The 16,428-nt window shown below is 44.1% G+C and overlaps 1 protein-coding gene across 1 annotated transcript in view; it reads right to left on the bottom strand.

Moving 5' to 3' along the window:
* PKHD1L1 (PKHD1 like 1) overlaps positions 1-16,428 on the bottom strand; it is a 361,418-nt gene that overhangs the window by 239,602 nt on the left and 105,388 nt on the right. Inside the window, exons 19-27 of the mRNA XM_069622133.1 lie at positions 16,059-16,173; positions 15,661-15,678; positions 13,624-13,757; positions 9,861-9,985; positions 8,256-8,419; positions 5,978-6,171; positions 4,594-4,741; positions 998-1,155; positions 786-908 (exon numbers count right to left, since the gene is read on the bottom strand). Of these exons, the coding sequence (XP_069478234.1) occupies positions 786-908; positions 998-1,155; positions 4,594-4,741; positions 5,978-6,171; positions 8,256-8,419; positions 9,861-9,985; positions 13,624-13,757; positions 15,661-15,678; positions 16,059-16,173 (1,179 nt within the window). The remainder of the gene's footprint in view (positions 1-785; positions 909-997; positions 1,156-4,593; positions 4,742-5,977; positions 6,172-8,255; positions 8,420-9,860; positions 9,986-13,623; positions 13,758-15,660; positions 15,679-16,058; positions 16,174-16,428) is intronic.

Raw genomic sequence — 16,428 nt, 5'->3', positions numbered from 1 at the left:
TAGCCCCTGAGCTTCTATCTGGGGCTACAACCAAAAGACCATGGGCTATAGCCCCCTCAGACCCCCAACCCCACTAGCAACACCTCTGCCTGCACTGCTCCTTACCTTTCTCACCAGCTAAGCTGCGCGCCAGTCTACCTTTTCGAAGCTTGAGAAGAAATGGCCAACAGGGACCATGGGCGCATGATTGCTTCTTCGGAATACTTGGCATCAGACTGTGCATCGTTAAAGTTCTGCTATAGGTTCATGTAACTAGAATTTTGTAGGGGGATTTATGTCTGAGAAGGGATCAATGACTACAGCAGGCCGGATATTTCGTGCATCCCTAGGCAACGGAATACACTGCTGCCTGCATCCTTACCTGCAGAAAGAGAACCTTTTGACTCTTTTGCTTCTTGCGCAGGTAACCCGGTGCCCCAGCATGTGACAGACCTGCTTAGCACTCTTATATTAAAAGTGGCTGTGGCAGCCATAAAATCCTGTCGATTGAACTGAAGAACCACACTGTTGGCAGAACTATGGAATGTAAAATGGCCGCCAGGACCACAAGTGGGCCAGGTGTTAACCTCTTAAGTGCCAAGGACGAGTATGCTCGTCCTTTTTGCATAAACTTACATAATAGCCTGGCAGGCAATATTTCCATTCTTGTTATACGAAATCCAAGCCTCTACTTTTTGAAGATATCGATATCCTCAACACCACAATATTTCACAAGAGCGATCGGGAGTTGAACTAAAGAACTGCTGACAATCAAAACTATTGTCAAAACACGTGCATGGGAATACCTGTGGCTGTCTCTCAGGTGTACGGAGCAAGTCTCCCAAGATATTCTGCCGGAACAGACCCCCATCGGTTAATTTTCTGGTGCTCATTGTGGCATTAACTCCTGTCATGCTGGAATCATCCACCTGGTGCATGAGGGAAATGTTTGCGTAATTAAGTTGCTGTTAATGCTTCATTTAAAAATAGCATCAAAAGGCAAAAAGCGTGTTCCGACCTGTAAGAGCGGTTGCTTGCCGCTTGCACTCAACCATTGGATTTTCCTGGCATAGCCAACACAACTTCCAGACGTTTCCGTCACACGCAACTGCCCCAGTTCCGGAATACCTTGCAATGCGTACTGCAAATCTACAGCTGATATAGTCGCCGTTAAACCTGAAAATGAGAAGAATATTCACAGTCATTAGGTCTGAAAAGCAGATACCATTCAGAGCTTTCTGAAAAGTTCTGCTCATCAACCGTAAAATAGTGAAAGGTTTAGTGGTTTTTCATTTTACACACTTAAATATGGAGTGCATTCACCATAGCTAATACCATCGTCTCCAAAACATCCTTAATACATATATTATGTGCAATTTAATTGTTCTTTTAGATTGTGCTTCAGTATTTACTGACCATCTTTCAATACTTAAGCAATATAACCTGAGCTGGAGGGGCATTACCTGCCCCGGTAATGCCCCCAATGAAAGGGTTATATTGCTATTAGTACCACAACATGTTGTACAAGGGTGTTAATAGGGTTAGCTTTTAAATTGCCAAATAACATGTTCACAGGTTCTCAACATAAAAAAACTACAAATCAAGATGGTCGCCATCGATCGGGGAGGAGGGAACTATACATAGTCCCTTCTCCCTTTCCATGGTGGTCATTTGTGCATCAGGGATGCAAGGGGAACACTAATGTTCCCGGCACCTGCGAGGGACCAAGCAGCACCAGGTAAGTGGGGTGGGAATGTGGGAAGCTAACTTCCTAACTGACCGCTCCTAACTGACTTGCTACTTCCTAACTGGCCGCTCCTCCCAAGTCATCCTGGGCACATTCTCCTCCTACTTCCTTCTCCACCTGAGGTGTCCCCTTAGGCTTTGTCCTCTCACCTTGGCTCTTTAACATTTACCTTACTGAGCTGGCACTCATTCCCCTCCAACTTCCATTGTTATGCTGATGACACACACCTCTTCTTCAAACTTTCGGCTGACCCTCTTGCACATTCCATCACCCCTAACTGCCTTTCTGCCATCCAGGCCTGGTGCACTTCCAATGATCTCTGCCTCAATGCCGGCAAAAGAGAGACCCTTCCTGCTCCGGACTGCTTCCCTTCACTCTGGCCTTCCCACATGGGCTCTCCCCATGCTCCCTCTTGTGAAGCCAGAAACCTTGAAGTCATCTTCAACTCCTCTCCCCCCTTCCTCCCTCAAACTCAGGACATTGCCAAAAAGTCCCACTTTCAGCTCTTCCTTCTCAAAGGAATTTTACCTTTTCTCACCTCCCCCAGAAGCTCATTTTTACCCGAGCCCTGGATCTCTCTAGTCTTGACTATTTCAAAAGCCTCCCCCTGAATCTACCTTCTTTCACACTGTGACCCCTCCAGCTAATCCATAATAGGGCATTGAGACTTATCCTTGCCCTCAAACCGAGTGACTGCATCTCTCCTGCCCTAAAAAGTCTTTGCTGGCTCCCAGTTGCTTCACGGATTAAATTGAAATCCCTCTATATCATCCACAAGGCTGTCTGGGGCTGGGGACCACACTATCTGCTACTCTCTCTTTTTGAATGTTCCCCCTCTAGACCTCTGCGCTCCACTGGAACCAACTTTTGTGTGTGAAGCAGTTCGCTAAACAGAGGGCAGTATGTTGATTGCTTTCCTTAGCTGGCTCCCTTCTTTGGAACGGCCTTTGCCCAGCTCCTCCCTTTCCGTCTTGAGCAGGACTTTCTCAAATTCTGGAAGCTCCTCACGACTTTACTCTTTACCTCCTCTCCATGCCTCTATTTTCTGCTAATCTCACAGTTGCTTGTTTGGTGTTCAAGGCCCTTATGCATCCTCGGGGCCCAACATCCCACACCATATCGCCCCAGCTTCTGTCTATTCAGAGCACTTGCCGCGGCTCACCCTCCACCATGGAGGCTCGCACTTACCTTTTATTGCCAGAGCACCTATCCCATTCCCCCTCCTTTATGCACTTGCATGTTCTGAACACTCTCAAGGCATAGTAGGTTCATCCCCCCCTCCACACTGTATTTAATATTCTTTTTTAAAATATATTTTAAGTGTTTTGCATCCCCTGGTCCCCTCCCTGTTGCCCAGTGGGTGCTTTGAAACAGTATTTATTTCCTGTATACGTGCCTAACAAGTGAACAATAAACAAATAAATAAATAATTGCATATGTGGAAATAGGTTTGGGGTGGGGTGATGGGGATGCAGGGGCACAGGGGACCACTTAACTTAGACACATCCGAGGAAGATGGCAGCCTCCAGCTCCGAGGAGGCTCACAGTGTGGATTTTACCACTAGGTAAAGCCCCCATTCTGAGCCTCCTAGTTGTCTGGGAGGCCGAAACCACACCCCTGCCAGGTACTAATCTGCAGTGTGTGTGTTTTAACATCCTCGCTGATGGTAACAGTTTTGCATTCTTGCACTCTTAATTATGAGTATAAGAGGGGCACGTGGCAGGTAAAGAATAAGCCAATAAAATTGCTCACATACCTCAGCGGAAATGACTCTTTGGCGCTCTCACCCTTGCATTGGGAACAGGTTTGATTTGCGCTTGGCCAAAATCCCTCCACCGGGCGCCAGATTACAGAAACTATGCACCAGTGCAAGTGCAATATTGCACGTTATGAGCACTAGAGCAAAGTTTTCCTTAGGGCAAACCGCAATTTTTCAATGCATTTTTGCACCAGGGCAAAGTTTGCCCCAGTGCTAATAGCGATTGAAATTAGCACCGACTAGTGGAATCTTTGCAATGGTGCAAAAAAGCATTGAAAGCATTCTTTTTTTAACCAGGCCAAACTTTGCCGCAGTGCTAATACAATGTAAACCTGCACTTGCACTGGTGCAAGGTTCTGTAATCTGGTTCCCGGTGTCTCCCTGCAGGGCATATAATAGAACCTTGCTGCAGTGAGAGCCAATATCTAGGCATGCTAAGAAGTGCTACATACGCATTCACGCTCTGTTCTGCAAAGACCGCCTCTGGGCATTCCCTGTCTGCTCGTCCTGCATTTCCCTTTTGTAAATCACACCCCCTGGGCCTGATTTATGGAATTATTTGTGGGGTGCAAAGTCACTTTTCACTGCCAACAAACACCCTGATTCATAGAGCGGTGCAAAGTGTATTTTTGCAGTGTAAAGTGACTTTACACTTTGCACTGCTTTGTGAATCAGGGTGTTTGTTGGCAGTGCAAAGGCAACAGGTTAGAGTGCTTTATACAAAAGTGTTATTATTATTATAAACTAAAACTAACTTTTCTGGTTCCAAAATTCTGAAATCCAAAGAAAAGAATGAGATCTGTCATGAAGATCTCAGGTACACTTCCCAGAACACACTCTGAATGAAAAATATGCTTTGAAGCGCTTTCGTCCCCAACCCCACAAAGAGCACTTTCTAGGCTGTCAGGTAAGATGCCTCGGGTCTCTCCTCAGAATACAGAAGAGATTTGGGTCAATCAGCCAGCCACAGGTTTATCACCCAGAAGGAGGGGCGTTATTGGATATTGTCCTTCACAGGGAGTTCAAGCCACAACCCTTCAGCCATAAACACTGCCCCATTGTCTTAGAAATCATTGAAATGGAAAGCATACAGGCATTCAAGCCTACCGCTGATTGTTCTTCCGTATGCATGAATGTCAAAGGTTCCATTTAGAGGCGGAGATGCTGCCTGGATCCTTTCGACGGTGACCACAGCATCGTTCGGCCATGTAGAGCCTCTGTACTCTACCGAGTTCTCTGTGCCACTCGCATTGCCCTTTAAAAGAAAAATGCCTGCTTTTAGACATCTGGATGTATTCATACATCTGAAGAAATTAATGGATTTTAGCCCCTGGATGAATTTAGGTTTAACAGTCCGACATAGTAACACACTTTTGGCATTGTTACTGCATAACTGCATAATGTATTGGGCAGTAAGAAACATTTATTTATAGGCGTCCTACTTGTTTCCAGTACAAGGGATTTATGGTGCCACTACTCCATTATAATATGCAGCTAACCCTAACGTTTGAGGGTGGAAGGGTCGTTAATGGTCCCTCAGCTGGGCCTAAGGTAGGCCAGAGCAAAGCAAGGGCCTCGGCCAGGGATCGGTGCCATTTCTGGCCCTTTCCCTCCTCCCACTATGTGGGAGTTAGGATGTCACTACTCCATTATAATATGCAGATAACCCTAACGTTTGAGGTTGGACAGGGTCGTTAATCGTCCCTAAACCAGGGCTAAGGTAGGCCAGAGCAAAGCAAGGGCCTCGGCCAGGGATCGGTGCCATTTCTGGCCCTTTCCCCCTCCCACTATGTGGGAGTTAGGATGTCACTACTCCATTATAATATGCAGATAACCCTAACGTTTGAGGTTGGACAAGGTCGTCAATGGTCCCTAAGCCGGGCCTAAGGTAGGCCAGAGCAAAGCAAGGGCCTCGGCCTGGGACCAGCACCATTACTGGCCCGTCTTCCTCTTCCCCACACGTGGGAGTTATGTCGTTGAGCTGCCCAAGGTGCTCGACCAGGCTGCTAAACTGTGCTTTTAGTTTGCCGACAGTGATCAACATGGTGAACTTGGGGAGAGGCACTGGGAGATGCCTCCCAATCTCCTGGCCTCCTGATTGGCGATCACCTCTCGCCTGAGTTCTAATAAGGAAAGTACTAAATTCGAGGGCTGCAATATTGGAAGTCTCATTACAATGCCTGCTACCAGCTCCAGCAGGAAGCCAGCACCTGTCGCTTCTGCGAGAGATGATGCGCGGCCAGTGGCAAGAACTGAGTGCTTGTACAGAAGAAGGATCTGATTAGAGCTGGGAATTGTCAAGAGTACTCATAAAAAAAAAAAAAGATTTCCATGTATATGATTTTAAAATTTTAAGAGGGCCGTTTTCAAAACTTTGGACTCATGGATCATGTAAAAAAGGGGAGATAAGGCCAACGCCTTCCAATTCCCAGAAACGAAGGCTTTGGTCACATATTCCAAGACTACCTCCACCAGGGTGGCTTTGAGAAACTGTAAGCATGCTTGTACTCACCTGAGTGAAGGCAACTGCCAAGAGTGGTATGTTATAACCACAGTCAATTGTTGTAATGGTCAGTGCGTATTGCTTGCTTGCGGGTGCGGGCAGAGGCTGTATTTCGTCCACTTGAATGTCACTGATGAATATTCCTCTGCGGGCTAATGCGGCAGGTCTTCTGGCAATGGCTCCTGCAGCTAGAAACACATGAGGGAATGCAAGTTACGAAGTAAAGCACCTCAGCAATTTTACTTCTGCATAGACAAGATGTTGACCAAAAACTGCAAGTAGTGCGAAGCGGAAACAGGGGAGGCAGTAAATAGGAATACATCTGGTTTATTATTTCCCTCTGCCTTGTGAAATATCATCCCAGGCTCCCAACAGCACTTAAGCGTTTGGTACTTTGTTTCATCACATTTCCAAGGCGTACACATTGTTTAACAAGTTAATTGTCACGATTAGCGGGGCGCCGCTAATCCACGCCGGGGAACCTTAGTCGGCCCTCACCAGTAGACCGGATCGGGCCTACGATAAAGGGAGACCAAAGACAGCACGTCTTTACACATCTCTTTATTCGGCAAAACTAAACACTTCTTTTCTGTCCCCGTCACTTCCCTTCTGCCAGCCCCACACCCCAACTTCCTCTCCCACATGACGAAGCTAACAGGCCTCATAACAAAGTGACATTATTTATTTATTTGCTTTTTTAAAGCGCTCACACAGCCCGCCGGCATTGAGATGCTGTAACAGGAATTGTTTTGTTTTTTAGTTGCGTAATTGTTATTTTTTCGCTATCCTCCCGGGACAACAATCATGTTGCGTCTAACTATTCCTTATGATTTGGTTCTTAAACCCTTTCACCTAATGAGCTTGCCCAACCTGCACCAGCTGTCAGTGGGAAGAGGTGGTATCACACCAGTGTCTGGACTTAACTGGGAGAGAAAAGGGGCAGGGGCAGTCTGCTAGTGAAGAGGAACAGTGGGATGCCACAACACTATCACCAGCAGGATTCGGCAGCGACAATGGCGAGATAATCCTAAAAGGGAAAATCCCAGGATTGTGTGCCAGCAAGAAAACTGGCAGCCTGGAATGCTTCACAAGGGAAACTCAGAAGTTATTTCCGGCAAAAGCCCTTGCCCGCCAAAAGAAAAAAGGGGTCTGGGCCTAATACCAAAACGTGAGTTTATTTTCATTCAGCTCTCCGCTGTTTCAGCGGTGTTCTTTCTCAAAGGGATGCCTTCCAGTATCCTTGTGAAGTTGATAATAGACATCCGCCAAGGGGCTCTCATAGTCCATGCTGCCTACCCATGGCTTACAGCTTGAAGCGCCTCCATTAGGACTTTTCAAGATACCTGAAATCTATGTCACCAGAACAGGTAAAAGCAGCATTCCCTAAAATGCCTCTTTCTGGGCTGCAGCTCATGCTCTGCCTACTAGCGTCAATGATGTTCCCGGGTTTACCAAGGCGCCTCTTCTAATGACTATTCCCCCTCAGCTGGATGTAGCAATAATCATGTCAACAATGCCCCCTGCCGCCCGCCGCGCGCCTTCCCTGACTCTCTCTATCCCTGCTGTCATACCTTGTTTCTACCTCACTCCTTGTTTCGTGGTCGCCCCTCTCTTCGACCTCTCTTACCAGCAATCCCTTCCAACTACACCATCTCTGCTCTTCCTTTTCTGCCCTCTCTTCTAACACCCATCTTACATCCTATTGCTGCCCCCTTGCCCACGTTTCTTTCCTCCTGAGTATACTTCTGCAAAGGGGTCGTGCAGAGCAATTCTGCAGACTGGGATCGAGTGTGGAAATGGATGGACTCGATTGCATAATTCGTCTCCTCCTTTCTCTTCTACACACATAACTACTCTGATTCCCGCATATATCTATCCGTCCACCCCCCCCATCATTCACCGATTCATCCCCTGCCTTCTACCCCTTTTACAGAGCAACCAAATACCATTTTGGGAAAACTCGACTAATACATGTGTGTTGCTTCTCTCCTGTATCCTTACTGCATCCGCTCTCTGCGCATTCTCTTCTGACCCCTCCATCTCTCTCCCCACTAATTTATCTGCCCTACCTCACAATGATATCAGGCATCGTGGGTGAAAGCTGATGTCCTTCCGCCAACCATATAAGTGCCCGCAAATGTAAAGCCGCATGCTTGCATGTGCATTCGCCACCACTGTTGCCCTGCTGCAAAGAAGGGAAACTACTCGTGTAAAGTAGCGTTGTTTGGGCTAAATTTGATAAAAAGTTAACATGTGCAGAACTCACCACCTAGGCTCCCAATTGTAGCCGTTTGTCCAATGTACACCACATCCACATACAGGGGGTGTTCAGCGTCTCTCGGCTGTAGAGCAATAGCCTTCAGAAAGTAGCTCCTTCCATCATATTTTGTTTTTATGAGGTCTAGTAGATTTATGCATGCGTAGGACCAGCTAAAAACAGTAAGAACAAGGCGGTTGTGTACACAGTAGAGAAATGGAAACACTTAATGCTGCAAGGGTTCAGTAAGAAGCTGTGACATTCTTGATTTATGTTGTTCAAGTTTGTTCCTCCTTGGGGCAGAGCTCACATTTATTTGAGAAACACTGCACACATTAACCCTGCTTGTGCCTGTACAGAATGTGCCCCCCTACCCCCCAGTGTTGAGTGCATGAAAACACTTTCCGGATAATTGCATTCCCCATTTAATTATCAGTACACCAAGAGAGTGCAGTGATCACACCTGCCCTTATCCCTGATTGTGGCTATGTGCCCAAGAAAGATGGGTGCAGTCCAGCCCCTCAGCCCTCTACCCACACACTTATGCCTGAGCCACAGTGCTTTCTGCCTGCCACAGTGACTAGCCTGGCTTTGGTAGCAGGCCAGGCTTCGACTCCTCACTCCTCCTTGGGTGGACACAGAACATTACTACTCCCATGGGCCAAACCTCCTTTTGAGACATTCAGGAGGGTCTTGGCTGCACAAAATGTACATTGTCCCTGGGCAACATATACGCTCTGCCTCACACAGGTGTGGTTGCCTATTCTGATTCCTGTTCAGAAAAGTGAAAATGTTCCGGGGCAAAGATAATAACCCCGTATGCACTGTGAAGGCCCCATTTAAATGGAAGAGTTCACCTCTGATTGGCCCTCTCTTCTCGTGGCCTTCTAAGCAGCAAACTAAGGCTAAGGAGTCTTCTGGCTTTATTATCAGCAACCACCTTTGGAGAAAGCTGTGTGTAGAATTATTCTCTAATCTATCAGAAGAGATGCGGCTGAAAAACTCTGCTCTACCATTTAAGTCAGATGCCAAGTGCGGCACTTTGCCGGTGCTCAACTACTCCAGCTACTACTATTGTTGTATTGGTGTATTTGCTACAAACCGGAGAATTTAACCACCATCCTTTTCTTTGAAGTTGTATCCTAAATGCAGTGGTCAAAGTGAGCGGGAACGCTCGGGAGTGGCGTTCCACTACCTTTTTTTACTGTTAAGAGTTCCACTACTTTTTGCAAACATTTTCCCATTCTGCAACTGTTCTTTGTGAAGTTAAAGCACACTTCGCCACTTTACCACTGGATATCAGTTACAGCTAAACTGAAATCTGTTTCAACTCAATTGGCTGTCAACCAGCACGGCTTCAACCCTTGAAAAATGTGTTGCAAGTTTTTCTGTTCCTGCCTACCCTATTCTCCTCTTGAATCACAGTTCCACTACTTTTTTTGGTACACTTCTAACACTCCCTAAAACCCGCTACACCTGATCATTCTCACAGAATTACACTAAGGCTTACTGAATGCTACCCATATCTTTACTTGAATATGAATGGCGCTGTAATTCTAATGTTTCCACACCATGCAAAATCAAAGTGTACACAGAACTGAAACCTTCTTTTACCTGTCTCCTTGGGCAAAGCCGTACGGGAACCACGCTGTGTAGTTTGCCGTTACTAAATTGTTGTCTTGATATCGAAAGGTCAAACCAATCTGCGATTGCAGAAATCCTCTGTATGCCAAACAGAACTGCACCCAAAAAAGAAGTATGAGCACAAGTATTAGTTACAGGCTCATCCACCTTTCTACTGCATTCATCCCTTCATTGCACCAGTACTTTGCACCTCTGTTAGCAGTAGTTTTCACGAAAATCATTTGGAAGAAATGTGGATATTTGCAAGATGTGGATCCGGTAAGAGGCTGAGCCGACACGAACCAATATACATTTGGAAATCTTCTACTGAGCCATTTAATCAGAAAACACATTGTGGAACCTTCCTAAAAAACATCTTTTTTCCAGGGATAAGAGTTGAAGTAGGAGCAAGAAACGTTTCAAAATTACAAGTAATTCCTATGTACTTGAGTGTGTGCTGCATGCATGAAGATGTCATGTTACCATGTTGTGTAGATTTTCAATTTTATGTGAAACCCCCTCCACCCGTGAGACCCCCAGCACTGTTTGCTGGACTACTGGATTTTTTGTCAGTTCTCCTGAGTGAGGCTCACTAATTCTTTTACCTTGGGAACCTTTTCGATTTCTTTTTATATCTTTATCTGGGGTCATGATTTCCTCCAAGTTTTGTGGCATCTTTCATTGACATTTGCAACACTCATCACTCTCTGTGCAGTGTTGCTGAGAGACCTTTGGTTCTCCCTTTTTATTTTCTGGTATTGTACTTGTGAGAACAACAGTTCCCAAGGAAATGGGGATATTTAGTATCCTTCCTACCTTTTCGGTTGTGGGATGAGCACACACCACCTTATGGTGGCTGCTGGGGGGTTACACTGTATCCCTTTTTTCAGTGCTCCTGTAACTTTTTGGTTACAGTGACAAGCACATCTGAATGGCTGGTGGCAGTGGATTCAGTATACTGACTTGTGTGCAATGTTTACTCGCAGGCTGTTCTCACAGCCACAGTAATGCACAGAAGGGTCACCATTAACCCAAAATGGAAATAGTTTTCTTTTTTCACCAATTCAAGATGATGTGTCCTTTCTTGGTCCTTGCTCTACTGTACAGGGTGGGGAGGGCTTGGTTTGACTTTTGTCTGTGGTGGGTTTCCATGGGAAAGCCTGCCAACACACCAGTGTGTCTTTGAGGACAGCAAACAGGAGAGGTCTCTGAAACTCTGCTGATTTTTGCCTTTTGCTGTGCCGGCCTGAAACTAGTTCCAACTGGGAGGCTGACTGTCCCGAAAGGGCAGCCACCACTCAATGTTTGAATGGTACATGGGTGCTCAATGGTGGGTTCCACCATAAAAGGAGCGGATCCTGAGGCTGATGCATGAGTTGACCATTGGAAACTGAAATACAAAGATGAAGAAGGAGGGCATCCACGGCCACTTCCAGTGACCACCAGAGTTTTCTGAGTAACCGCTGCAGCCCGACCTTGTCTTCCATGTGACAGGGAAGCTTCAAAGCGGATGACTCCTTCCCTTGGACTAGAGAGCCTAATCAGTCGTGTGATGTCCTACATTTGGAGCCATCCCACAATGAGCTGTGACCTTCCTGGGCTGCAAACCAGCAATACCCTGGGACTTGTAACCATCATAGAGTGCATTATCTTCTGAAGAATGAATCCTCCTGAAACTTTGGTGGGCTACTTCCAGAACTCCAGAGGCAAGATTCCTCTCCTTGAACACCCTTCACTAGAGTGCTGCACTGAGAAAGCAAGGCAAAATCACCAAGAAGTAACCGTTCTTCATTGGGGCTTTGAAAAGGGTGCCAAAATCACAGAACCATGAAGAATCCTTTGCTGGTCATCACTCAACTCGATTGCTGCTGCAAGACCCATGCCAGTGTCCCTCTTTCCGTGACACTGACCAGGTATCTGGTGACCAGGTCTGCTGCACCAAGAGGGCATCCTGCTGCATTGTCTTCTTCACTCCAAAGGTACTCCGGGACTCAAGGTGGAACTTACCTAGAGTTCTTTCACCACTGCTGTGTTGCTGGGGTGATGATTTGTGTGTTTGGGTGTTCACCCATTCACGTTTTCTCAGGTCCAACACCTCTGTGCCTTCAGGGAGCCTTATCCGACGTCCTTGAACCCTTTTTTCCAATTAAAAGTTTTACTTACTTGTAACAGAAACCTCATCGGAAACTCCTGACATTTGACAGCCTGTTCCTTCCTTTGTTCTGCCAAAAGTATTACAAGTCTAAAAGAGGCATTGACCTACTTTTTGTTGGTCTTGTTTTATCCATTCTTACCTGAAACAGATATTCTGAATGTATTAGAAATAGTTTTACTTACTTGTGAATTGAATACTGCCATTCTAAAAGTTACTACAAACGTGATTACTTACTCTGAATATTGCACTGGTCTTTTCATTGTGCTATTGTATATTTAGTACTTACCTTTGTGAAGAATTATCTTTTCCTTAATGTATATAAACAAGTAAACCATTATTTAATATATAACTTTCCAGTGAGTGTTTATTTGGACTATGTGTATGCTGTAAGGTCCTTGTACCTTCCTGCAGCCCTTCCCCCATCCTAAGATAAGCCTGGCTGCTCAGACATTGCTACCAACATACGTGTGTGGTTCAGGCCTATACTATGAGTTAGAGCCCTGTGTCCCAAGTGAGAGTCTTCTAAAGTCCTACCACAGGTGGACTTTTGCAAAACTCCCTAACACACCACCAGCTCTGCGAATGGTGAACCATTACCATAGAAGTGTCAGAGAGAGGTTGGAGGAGTGTAAATGTTGGTATATAATAGACATACATATATTCTGTTATATTCCACACACTCAACTGTTGACCGAAGTCACTCCCATGCAATCTGGCTCTACAGTAGTCATGTCATTACATGTGTATGTTTATTTCGGAATATCAAGAAATTCAATAAAACAGATAAAAACATCCCATACAAAATACAATGGAAATGAACACATACTTAAAATACAACAGAATCAGCATGCAATGCAATATTAATTAATTGCGATCCTAAATTGCGAGTCCTGGTTTTGGCAAAGATAAGACAGTATGGCCCATCCAATTGCCAGTGTACCAGCCCGTAAAAGATCAAACACAGATGGGCCGGCACTGTAAAAAAACAGCCCTCATTAAAATCTGCGGTAACCATAGTCTTGCACAAGAGGACAGATCCCTACCTTTTATAAGTGTCATTTTCAACGGAGGTAACACAAATAGTGCACATGGTTTTCGATGAATGCTATGCCATGTTATGATGTATTCTTAGACTTACGTATAAAACATATTCACCGCATAATTCGTGCATATAAACTACTTACATTTTTGAATTGGCTTTTGAGTCTTCGCATCTTTCATTTATTCAACATATCTATGAATGCTTCATAAATTACTTCTGCTTTGTACAGCTCCACACACGTATGTGAGCTGAAAGATTAGATGTACGCGGCATCTTTCTGATTAATATTGAGTGACCCTTGTTTGATATCAGAAATTGAACAAACCCAGTCCATCCAGTTGCAATGTTCAGCAAAACCCAAGAATGCAAAGAATGGCATTGAAATGTTGGTATGAACATTACCCTATCCCAAACATAAAGAGTTGGAGAAAAAAAAAACGTTCACAGAATGGTTTCAATCTGATGGCACCAAAGAAAATCCAATACAAAGATTGAATACGTGTGGCGTTCTTTTTAACACCTATCTTACTTATAGTAGATTTGAACAGTAAAGTCACCTTGTTAGATGAAGTCAAGGAGATGTCCCCATACGCCTGTCCGCCTGGTGTGGGGTCCTTTGAGTCAAACACAATTTGAGGATTTTTCAAGGTATATCGCCCACAAAAAGCCTGTATTTCAGACGTCCTTTCTCCTCTGGGACCACTTGCCTGTAGGGTCAGTCAATGGGTTGTGGTAAGGTGGATCAGAAATGATTAAGAGTCAAAACATTTCTTGTTGTCAATATCAAACTGAGCGAAAAGTGGGTCAATAAACACATAAATGGTTGCATGCGAGTAAAGCTGTGGTAGCTAGATCCACAACACTACCAAACATTGCCTCACAGTTCTTCTCTATGATGGTTGTTTAACTGGTTGATAAATACACCACTTTCAATATTACCATATCAAAAATATTCCTAGCATAAATACACTGGTTTTGTCCTCCTCTGTTGAAAGATATAATGGAATGTAGGTCTGAGTGAAAAGTGACAGGATTTATTGTGATTGGCCCTCAAATGAAGAATTAGCTCTGCTGTGCAGCGGGGATCCAATGCCCACAGCAAAATAGTTTTTCAAATGCTGGCACTCCTTTCGTAAGACAATGGGCATGCATTGGGCAACCATGAGGAAGCAACACATCAAACTAGATGTGTATAAAGAGATGGTGCAGCATGAGCTTGGTCTTAAACTCTGTGCCAGAGTGGGGACATACACAACATTCAATGTGTATTAAAAGCATTAAGAAGGTTATGCTTTCATGTTCTATCATCTGAGATTCTGTAGGTAGAACTACCCCCTGGGTCTGAGTCAGTGTGTGATGAGTACCATGGCTATGATTATTGCTAATGGGTTTAGGAAAGGTGTGGGTCTGCCTTCATCGCTGGCTATAAGAAGTTAACTATTATTTGTTTGTTGGCCAGGTTTGTGTGGCATGGCTCGCTGACAGAGTGCCTCAATTAATTGGGAGATGCCCACTCCCTACTGTCACACCCCATCCCATTCCCGGTCTTCTGCCACTGCTGCACCCTGCTTGTAACTCCTGAATACATCCACTTTGTACAGTGTTCCATTGCTTTCCTGACGGGTTGGCACTACATACATGCTATGTATAAATACTTCATAGATACAGTTCTTCTATTCCCCATAATATATGTTCCTATGTTCTCAATGTTCACAGCAAAGTTGATTTAATTCCTCTTGATTGTGTTGTAATGAAATGTATTGCCTGAGTACAAGGACCACTGCAATATACCTGGCAGCACTAATGAAATGTAGTACACAGAGGAAGTTCATGGACCTAGACCATAACTTTCCATAGCCCTACAACAGCGACTTAACGCCTCATTGCTAATCCCTCTAACATTTGCGTGAATGCACTATTGCATATGTCATCACTGACTATTGCTATGGCTTTATTTGTTTATTTTTTAAATTAAGATAATGCAGGACGTCGTACCAGGTTGTGTCTTACAGCATTGGATAGGGCATACAATACTTTGCTCAGATAACACCACTACTCCTGAGCCCTAGCTTGAACTACCATACAATATTGATTTAAGATGACTAATACTTAAAGTGACTGTTGTGAAGTAGTGGTGTAATGTGAGTTATGGTATGATTTGTAGTGTGATAGATAGTTTATACATCGTTTATTTGGACTGTTTATAATAATCTTATCATTGACATTTCCAATGTTTGTAGATTTTGCTTTATTACTTTATAGCATAGATTTTGATATCTGTTATGTCAATGAGAACAAACTTTTTAAATGGAAACACTTTCATTTATCATTGAAAATCTTTGTCATTGTAGACTTTGTATTTTTCATGTAAGAATGTTCATTTTTGTATGGAAGGAAAATCAAAATTCTTCCATGAAAACAAAAATACTTCCCTGGAAAATCGAAGATCCTTCCATGAAAAAGGAAACATCTTTGAGGGCAGGTCTGAAATATATATAATTGTGCACATTTTCAACAGGAATATCTCAGAATTACCTGGTTTATTTTCGGGATTTATTATGCGTGTGTCTGTTCCCCAGGAGATCTACACATACTTCCTAATGTGTTTGATACTTAAGTAAAAAACGGATTTGGTTTATGGAAAATTGCATTCTAGCATAACTGAAAAAAATGTTTTTTCACTGTTTTTAAGTCCTGAAAATATTCACCATATCCCATTAGATTTAGAATGTAGACTATAATATGCCATCATTTACTGCTAGCCAAATCTATTGAAACGTCAAGACCAAATCAAAAGTTGCAGAAGAAACTAATTTGTTAAATTCATTTGTAAAGCGCGATGCAACCAGAATTTTGGAATCAAGATCGTGACATCACAATACAGACATGTACATGCACACCCGAGGCTTCAAATAAAAGTTGTGTTTAGAGTTCATTTTAAAACAAACTGATAGATTATATTTATACATTTTGGAAAGCTTGCACTGATGACGTACCGCAGCTTGTGTTTCGTAATCTCGAAAGAACTTCACTGCAAAGTTTTCTGTGTACTTTGCCACATAATCCGGGCATATGGAACTGACCATCCCTGAGATTGCAGCTTGGACCTAAAATGTTAAGGAACATTTGTAATAGAAAATCATGTGACACCATTCATCATAAATTGTATTTGAACAAAACATTGTTTGTACTCCACTGATGTAAAGGGTAGCAAACCATAATACACCTTCGATAATAGAAGTGGCCAGCTCGTATATTTAGGAAGTGGGTACACCCTCTGACCTATGTCAGATATATTATAAAGAGGAGGACGAACCAGGCCAACTGTATTATGTTTCTGGAAAAGGATAGTGAAGACAGAG

Source organism: Ambystoma mexicanum, chromosome 5q (assembly GCF_040938575.1).
Source record: "Ambystoma mexicanum isolate Mex_15411 chromosome 5q, UKY_AmexF1_1, whole genome shotgun sequence".
Lineage (NCBI taxonomy): Eukaryota > Metazoa > Chordata > Amphibia > Caudata > Ambystomatidae > Ambystoma > Ambystoma mexicanum.
The sequence above is the reverse complement of the archived record's forward strand: the minus strand, read 5'-3'. Positions and strand labels throughout refer to the sequence as shown.